Source organism: Mercenaria mercenaria, chromosome 2, assembly GCF_021730395.1.
Source record: "Mercenaria mercenaria strain notata chromosome 2, MADL_Memer_1, whole genome shotgun sequence".
Taxonomy (NCBI): domain Eukaryota; kingdom Metazoa; phylum Mollusca; class Bivalvia; order Venerida; family Veneridae; genus Mercenaria; species Mercenaria mercenaria.
Window position 1 is genome coordinate 56364069 of NC_069362.1, and position 10136 is coordinate 56374204.

The 10136-nt window shown below is 37.1% G+C and overlaps 1 protein-coding gene across 1 annotated transcript; it reads right to left on the reverse strand.

Annotated features, from left to right (window-relative positions):
• Positions 1-635: 635 nt before the first annotated feature.
• LOC123563997 (zinc finger protein Noc-like) lies at positions 636-3514 on the reverse strand. Its single transcript, XM_045357237.2, has 2 exons — positions 3164-3514; positions 636-2463 (listed from the first exon to the last, which is right to left on the reverse strand). Exons 1-2 carry the CDS (start codon positions 3257-3259, stop codon positions 1015-1017), a joined length of 1545 nt encoding a protein of 514 aa, XP_045213172.2. The 5' UTR covers positions 3260-3514; the 3' UTR covers positions 636-1014.
• Positions 3515-10136: the final 6622 nt, after the last annotated feature.

Consider the following 10136-nt stretch of genomic DNA (forward strand, 5'->3'; position numbering starts at 1 on the left):
ACCTTCATCATACTGCTGCTTATATAAAGTCTCCCCATACCAACTGCTTATACCACGTCTCCAAAAGTATTATCTATATTTTAATATTTTTAAGAAATGGAATTGTAAACATAGAAATTTTGCAAATTTTGATAATAAATGTATGAATTTCTTCATCACAAAATGTAATGCCATTTTTTCAAAAATTGAATTGGGCGACCTGTAAATATCGTGTATATTCAGTATATATTAGAAGTTATAGTAAACAGTCACGGTATTCCAACTCATCAATTATTTACCATTTTAATCAAAAACAAACGTGTTATTTTTATTAAAGGCAAATGAGCTTCCTTATATGATTATTTGGCAAATCCATTAAAAAAAATATGTGAGGAATTAAAACCGAAATTTTGGCATTTTCTGCTAGTCTGTCGGACAGCTTAAAACTGGAACTTATTTTAGGCAGGTCATGATCATGTTAATTTTTCAAAATATGAATATTAAAAAAGAGGGGAAAGCCAAATAAATAAACTAACGGACTGAAAAAATGTTAAAAAATCAGTTTAAGTACTGTTGAAATACTTATTCAAATACGTTTATATCGCTTAGTGTTTTTTAAGCAGTACGGCGTTTTCTCCAATATGATGAAAAAAGTACACATTTTATACTTTTTAATTTAATATCATTCATGTGCAATATAAATAAATATTACAAGAACAGTGTGAAAATAACAAAATCCGTGTCACAGTAGGGTTGTTTTCTTAAGTCTGAAACGCCAAGTTAAAACATTCAACACGTAATAAAATAATAAAATTACCAATTGTTACAACAAACATAAATTAAATGTTTTGTTGCATGTGAAATGATTTATACTCCAAACATTCTGAGATCATTAATCATTTTTTATGTATATATATATTCCAAAGTTAATAGCACATTCAGTTAAAAGCACTCTGAATATCAAGTTTATAACAATTCATTTATTAAACACAAAAGAGGTTTTATCACAATTTTAAAGTTTTACTAGTCTCCATTTTAAGGCACCGCAGCTGCTCCTAGTCTTTGGGCATATAAACTATATGGTGAATAATAGGGACTCAGTGACGACAACGACTGTTGTGACGGAATTCCAGACGGCATATTCGGCAATGCCGATTTATAGGGATGATAGCGATTTGAAAGAGCACTTCCGCTTAGCGGACTAATACTAGTTGGATACATTCTTCTTAATGTCTCTGGACTTATATTTCCGCTGGAACCTAAATATCCTGAAAGACCCGGCGGCAAGTCCGTCGGTGGTGGTATTGATAGTCCTAGTGAGCTGTAGGCACTAAGAGCAGACTCTCCACCGGAAGTGTGTGTTCTTAGATGCTGTAAAAGTTCCTCAGACGAATTAAAGCGTTTACCACAGTAGTCACTACCCATCATCCAGTTACACACGTGTTGTTGTCCTTGTTGTGTCAAAAGATTTTGAGCATACAGATTATGTAAATGAGTAAGTCCAAGAGATGCTGAAGAAGGCACACTGAATGGTGAATGTAGAGGATTTGAACCTGGAAGTCCAAACACACCTATTCCTTGTAATGTCTTTTCATGTGAGCACTGGGCACAACCGGGTGAAGAACACTGTGATAAATGTGAGTTCGGAGGCGCTGAAGAAACACAGTTTGTACAATAAGGGTCTTTACAGGCGGACGGTCCTGTCGGATTTCTCATTCTAGCATACTGCATATACTGGGACAATGCCGCTGAGGATCCGGATTTCAGAGCAGCCTGGTGAGCTGCTAGAGCATGTGCAGATGCTAGACTGTAACTACTATGTCCGGGAAGGCCATACGGGTAGCCAGCAGCAACCATTGCTTCTGCCGAAGGTTGCATCCCTCCTGGGAAAGGTATATTCGGCATACTAAATGGCCCATAAGGCAATCCTGGATATAATGAATGTTGGTGTTTAACATCTTGACCTGGGGAATTGTCCCGTCTAATTGGAGAGTCCAACCTTTGGCTCTTTACTGATGGAGAATACTTTGAATCACGGATCTCCTTTGTGTGTTCATTTGTTTTGTGTTTAGGGCTCATCCTGTCAATATTTGATTTTAATCCAGAAGACGAGGACGATGATGACATAGGTCTTGAAGTCGCTTTTGGTGATTTTGTGTCATTATCACTAATTTTCCTCTCATCCTTTGTCTTATGAACATCCGTATGACATTTTTCCGGTTTTGGACTCGAAGTTGAGATTGGATAGAAATTAGAAATATCCTTTGTGTCACTTCGACTTGTTCTCTGGCCATTTAAAGAGCTGCGACCATCTTTCTCTGTTAACGGGGTTGATTTAGTGTCCAGTTCGCTGTCAGATGGAGACGATTTTCCAGTTGTATCTTTCTTTTCAAGCGGCGGTATGATGGACTTGGGCGGTGGATCCTTACCAATGCTGCTACACGTCTGAGCAAGGAGAGCCAATGGACTATTTTTAGCATCAAGCTGAAAGAAGTAAACATAATAAGTAAACATCTATCCCTTTTGTAGATAAATTCATATTACTCTTTAATCATTGCTATTTTTCAGAAACATTTATGTAAAAACTGACTAATGAACTAAAACTCATTGTTAAAGATGAATATGTATCTAATCAAGTTTCGTTTTGGAATAAAAAAGAAATACATTTTAAGGACTAGCAGTGAAGGATATTCCCTGTCGTCTGAATTGTCAATTATGTTACTACAAGTCTTTCCTTTATTCTCAGGCATTGAAATTCAGCATGTTACATCCTCACGGTTATAGAATCTCGTTTTTCAGTCAATATCGAGAATCTAATTTGTCCCTAATTTGTTTGGACTTGTACCATAAGTACGTATTGATTTAGATATTCTCTTTTCCGATATAGCTCCATAAAGAACGATACACAGCGGCGGTTGGCGTTAAAGGGGCAACTGTGCTATTAAACTGGATGTAATAGCGGAGTGAAGTACGCGCTAGGAATACGTTATAACTTATTTTCAAAGACGCTTGTCTGGTTTAAGATTTGTTATATCAAAAAGCACGTACTAGTTATTACAAAGATACTTAAACATACAAACTGCGAAAGATTAAGAACATCTGATAGTCTGCCATCAAAGCTGCTATATACTCTAATCAAATAAAGTAAATATTATCAGGTAAGAACAATGTAATTTGTACTTACAGTTGTTGGCAGAGGTTGTAAGTAATCCGGCGGCAAGTACTGGGAAGCCGACGAAGACAACATTTTCATAGATTCATATCTATCCATCACTGGCATTTTGTCATATGTATCCAAGTCTTATAGTCACTTTCTGAAATGTTAAACGTCCAAAACGTTATGAAATAAACATGACACGTTAGCGTTCTGTACAGTACAACGAAGTTTGTTACACAAAATGGCGTTATATTATAATCGCTGACAACTTTGATAGAAGTAATGTATCACACAGACAGGAACAGCTGTCAATCAAACTACCATCCTTTTCTTTTGAGATTGTCTTCGCTATGCCGCCCATACAGTCACATTCAACATCGTACATAACGCGTTTACGCAGGAAGGATGTACTTCCGACAGGCGAACGATATTTTTGTAACGTTTGTTTTCATTGGTTGAGAGAACATAACTCCAGCTAATGGAAGGCGGAGACAGAAGGCGGTCCTATTCACCCAATCAAATGTCACGATAGTAAATATGACCGCTCTTAGTCAGCCGTGTTATAATAAAGCATCATTAATCTTTTCAAAAGCTCTTCTGTCAATCAGAACTAATTTATACGATGGTTTTGCGATGATGTAGTTGCAATAAATATAGAAATGAAAAGATAAATGTCGGCTGAAGTGACAATAGGCGACTTACACATAGCAGGACAAAAACGAAGAAAATTCATACTGCATTAAAGGAATATTAGACCCGAATTTCGTGCAGTTACTACATAATTATAGTTTATGTATGAAATTAACATGTTTTTGTGTATGAACAGTACTTTGCTTAAGGTTTCAAATAGTACACACTGCATACATTTGTACACATTGCATACATTTATAGCGAAACACAGTACAAATATGTACAGCCGCTAGAAAAGGGGAAGTAAAAACTTATAAAAAGGAAGAAAAAAAAAGCACAATCAGCTATTGCTATATGACACTTGATTATGAATGTAGCTCCTTCCATACAATTTATTCATATATTTAGTTAAATATATATATATATTTTATACTGATGGCAATTTGATATCTTTGAGAGCTTGTTTCAATGACTATTAATAACGGTTATGTAAGTTCTTACAACAACAACAAAACAAAAAACAAAACAAAAAACAATAAAACCAGAACACTCTACGTTCTGTAAATTGAAACATGTTGACAATGTTTAGCTTATTAGCGCATTAATGGATACGTTGATGCAGGTCAGATTCATCTTCAAAGTTGATCAGAAATAGTTCTGTTTAACTTAGAAACACACAGCCAAATCTTACAAGAAACAAGGGCGGCAAACTTACTGTTATGTACGGAAACGATATGTATCAATCAATCTGGTTAGTGTTAAGGTGTTTACGCAAAGATTAAGATTGACGTGTCGAAAGGCTTCCTGTCTTAAGTTTGACAGATTGAACAATTAAGCGGCAACTTCAAAAGAAAATGGCAATATTCTTATCAGTAATGGTAAATACCTCGTGTAATTCTATCTGAGAAGAGCGGAATGAACAATCACGAACCTCGGGGAAAATGTTGTAAAGGGCGGTGAAGAGCAGGCTTGGGTTACACATGCATATTCACATAATAAATAATAACGTATTTGCGAATTATACAAGAACAACGAGACGCCATTCTGCATAAAGTGCAGTGTAATAAAAAATTTATTTAATGTGATGATATTGTTTTGCTATATGTTTTCATTACCATATTTTTATGGCCTTTCGTAGCTGAAATGAGTCTTCTCTTAATCTCGTTCAGCGAAAATTTACTTCCATATTTTCAGTGTTTATAAAGTCTTCTTTAACTCCGTGTCTAATAATAATGATCCTTCTATACTTGGCACATTGCGGACAGGGTATTTCCTTATTTAACAAAAAACACTGAAACTGTGTGTTATTATGCAACACATGGTTAGAAACCACCCCATAAACTTCGATTATAACATTTGGCGTGTACGGCTTTCCATAAATCGAAACATGTACATTTAATCTCATTTTCATACAACCACTTCAGGTACGTTTTTGAGTACATGTACCGTTTGTACGTCATAATTATTACATCGAAGTGTCAAACGACAATGCGGCGCGCAAAAATGAAGGTAAATATCTGCTAAATATTTGCAAAGATAATCCTTGATAACGTGTTAGGCTCAATTGATTGGATGCTGAACTTGTCGGAGAAGTAGAATATATATAGTTTAAATATAAGCACAGCACACACGGCTGCTTCATACAAGCTGAAAGAAACATGATATCCTAGATTATGGACTCGAATACTGCAAACATAATATCCAAGATACAGATATTTTAAGAAAAATGAAACGAACAGAGAACACGCGGTATACTACATACTAGAAGCAAGGAAACAAATAGAGCACAAGCGATATCCTATATACTAGATATTTCCAGAAGACAGAATCTACACGATATATCCTAGATACTAAAGGAAACGGACAGAGAACAGGCGACGTCATAGACACTAGCCATTTCGAATAGAGTACACACTATATCCTAGATACTAAACGAAACGACCAGAGAACACGCGACGTCATAGACACTAGCCATTTCGAATAGAGTGCACACTATATCCTAGATACTAAAGGAAACGGACAGAGAACACGCGACGTCATAGACACTAGCCATTTCGAATAGAATACACACTATATCCTAGATACTAAACGGAACGGACAGAGAACACGCGACGTCATAGACACTAGCCATTTCGAATAGAGTGCACACTATATCCTAGATACTAAACGAAACGACCAGAGAACACGCGACGTCATAGACACTAGCCATTTCGAATAGAGTGCACACTATATCCTAGATACTAAAGGAAACGGACAGAGAACACGCGACGTCATAGACACTAGCCATTTCGAATAGAATACACACTATATCCTAGATACTAAACGGAACGGACAGAGAACACGCGACGTCATAGACACTAGCCATTTCGAATAGAGTGCACACTATATCCTAGATACTAAACGGAACGGACAGAGAGCACGCGACGTCATAGACACTAGCCATTTCGAATAGAGTGCACACTATATCCTAGATACTAAACGGAACGGACAGAGAACACGCGACGTCATAGACACTAGCCATTTCGAATAGAGTGCACTCTATATCCTAGATACTAAACGGAACGGACAGAGAACACGCGACGTCATAGACACTAGCCATTTCGAATAGAGTGCACACTATATCCTAGATACTAAACAAAACTACCAGAGAACACGCGACGTCAAAGACACTAGCCATTTCGAATAGAGTACACACTATATCCTAGATACTAAACACACATTATAGTCTAGATACTAAACCAAACGGACAGAGAATACGCGACATAGACATTTCGAATAGAGTACACACTATGTCCTAGATACTAAACGACATGTGGATACTTGACATCTTCAGAAAAAAGAAATGAACACATTATGATAGACTATAAGAAGGAAACGAATAGAACACACGTGATGCTCCTCGCTTTGCCATCCGGGTGTCCCTTTTTAAACACGAAACGCGAGAGTACTATCACGAAGCGCAAAGTTGTTACCATCGTAGCTTCGCGATCAGAGGCCTAGTGCGAAGGTACGATCTTTTCAGATCGTACCTTCATGCTTGGTATTTATATAGGTTGTACGAATTAAGACGAAGGCGACAGAGAGTTTTCTTTTCTTTATATGAATATTGAAATAAATAAAATGACGCTTGTATTCCTACCGACTAGAAATTCTTCTTCTTTTTTTTCTTATTCTAAAAATATTTTTCTTAATTTCCATTTTTTCGCTTTACGAATGCAAAATTTGAATTGCCTCAGGGGTTGTCTAAAATCAAGAAAATATAGGGTCCTACTTCAAGTCACTTTACTTGTTAATGGATTAGAAGCAACCTGTCTGCTATATTTTTCCACCACTTGGTCTACTTTGAAATGTGTTTGCTGTTGCTCAATGCTTCCAGGAATTTTACTCTTACATTTTACCTTTTAATTTTTGACTGTTCTTCCATATGAAGGGGATATATCTTAGCTGCTTGTCCCTAATTATATCTCTTTGGCCTTGTATGACCCTGAACTGCGTGGTAACGAGGTTCTCCGTTCTGAGCCACTGATGCAACATAACATCCCTGAGCCCAGCAGCGATATTATCCTGAATATCTACTAAAAGTGCTGGTGAGAACTTTGATTCTACTGAGACATATAGATTAAAACATAACCTTAACCTAAAAGTCATGATTACTATGTGGAAGACACACTATCGTATACAAATTAGTTGTTTTAGTTGTAAATATAGACCCCACGTCAAAAACTAAAAATAAAAAAAAATGAAATATCGCTGTTTTACCATGTTTTTATGAAAAAAAAAATGATCTATAAGTCACAGGTTCTCAATGAGCTTTAAAGACATACAAGTATACTCCACTGTTTACCTGATTGTTTACCTTTTTACGTCATGTCATCCATTTTCAAAGTTTTTTTTCGGACATTTTGTTCCAAAGTCGGTTTTTTACGTCAGGACGAGCAACACAATATCAATCTCAATTCCTTCAATTTCGATCTTCTGTTTTCGTTGAAAACGACAATAAGCAACGTGTGTATGTTGACGACAATAAGCAACGTGTGTAGGCTGACGGCAATAAGCAACGTGTGTATGCTGCTGACGTCAGTTCACAACGTGTGTATGCTGACGGCAATAAGCAACGTGTGTATGCTGACGGCAATAAGCAACGTGTGTACGCTGACGGCAATAAGCAACGTGTGTATGCTGCTGACGTCAGTACACAACGTGTGTATGCTGACGGCAATAAGTAACGTGTGTATGTTGACGGCAATAAGCAACGCGCATATGCCTGACGGCAATAAGCAACGCGTGTCTGCTGACGGCAATAAGAAACGCGTGTATACTGACGGCAATAAGCAACGTGTTTATTCTGACGGCAATAAGCAACGCGTGTCTGCTGACGGCAATAAGAAACGCGTGTATACTGACGGCAATAAGCAACGTGTTTATTCTGACGTCAATAAGCAACGCGTGTATACTGACGGCAATAAGCAACGCGTGTATTCTGACGGCAATAAGCAACGCGTGTATTCTGACGGCAATAAGCAACGCGTGTATGCTGACGGCAGTAAGCAACGCGTCTTTGCTGACGGCAATAAGCAACGCCTGTATTCTGACGTCAATAAGCAACGCGTGTATGCTGACGTCAATAAGCAACGTGTGTATTTTGAGAATAAATGTTGGTCTAAACTGTCGTGAAATATGCAATGTGTTATATAATAAGAATATAATTATTAAGTATAACGTGCTTACAGCATTTTCATATTACTGATACCGCGCCTGGATTTAAATGCGATTTAATTTTTCACCAGCATTGATGGTATATTTTCAGTGAGCTAGAGAAGTTCAAACTTGGTGAGGAAGGCAGCTCAGTTGCTTGAGTCCATACAAATTATGAATAATTTTACGATTTGTGCACATTTAAGCCATCGATTTTACACGGCTGTCGGTTTTCTGTCTCGGATGGTTAACGGGCCGGAATAAGATGCTGTGGAATTTAATAAGGCGACCAGTGCTTGCTATTGTCAAATAAATAGAATACATTTGAGCAGCCTCAAAGACTATAATTCAATGATTGACATGCATGCTGTGGCGGTAGAAACCGATTATTGGAGTGAATGTAAGTGTCATGAAGGAAAATAGCGATCAGTGGCTGAGGCTGTTACTGTATGTCAGTTGGCCGGCATTGATCAAAGCAGTGCAATGGGGGGTTGACAGGCATTTGCGCAACTCATTATACACCATACAGCATGCTGTCAGTCAATCATAGCCCGAATGAAAAACAGTGGTCGGGCAAAATTAGAGAATATAATCTAGATTTTATAATCTAAAAGCAACCACATCATAACACAAGTCTAACTTGTGGTCAAGAAGGAGTTGATGTTTTAAAAATAACAAGGAGATTAATTATTTAAATAGATTAGTTATGAACTTTAATGTTCACGTAAAACGCGTGTTTTTAAATTAAAGTTGCATATCTTTTTACCATTATGCAGTTAATCTGATGCTACTTTCACTTCTGCACTAGATTATGTCAATAGTCTACATGTTAACTGAAGTTACACTTATCCTGGGGGAAAATGTAATTCGTTGAAGGACTGAAATTATCATTTATTTCCGACACCTGTCACTGTAAACAAGCAAACATAAGCACTCCGTCTCCAAAACACAATCTATTAGGCAAACTCCCTTTGAAGCAGCTTTGTATTTTACAGAACTACTAATTCTTGCTTAAACCTATGTTTACATTTGCGCCCTTTGATGTTAAAAGACTATAAAGCAGCAGCATATATACACGGAGATCAAAAATCCATTTTCTTGGGTGAAAAGTTTCGTGAAACTGCGCACAAAAGATATCCGTTTTGGCAAATGGATACGATATAACCAGCCGCCCACCTTGTGTGTGTAACTGGGGCTGAAAAAGCCATTAACAAAGCCATCAATCAAGATCAAAGGAACACTTGAAGCTGTCAATCATTCTCCTCATGATTTGAAATATAGACCTGCGTTAAAATGTTTCTGTTCATATGCTTTGGAGAATGCAGTATTAACTTTACTTAGTACCGCCAATAAATTATACTGTATGCGTATGTTCGTGTAAACAACTGAAATTGAAAAAAAGGATTCTCATGTTTGGCCAAAACCGTAACTTCAGATAAAAAAGAGCAGTTATGTCTGGATTGTAAAAAGGAAACTCAAATATGTATGTTTTAAGATATAATTATAGTCTTTGGTATCATACAATATCATTGTCTGCGGCACTACTGAATTAGCGCCTGGAGGCTGCATGCCTGTATTTGTTTGGTCTTTTACCGCCTGGATTTATCATCTTGCTGAATGCCTAATTTGTCTTATCCTCTAGATACAATAATTTTGCCCACGCCACATTCCATTA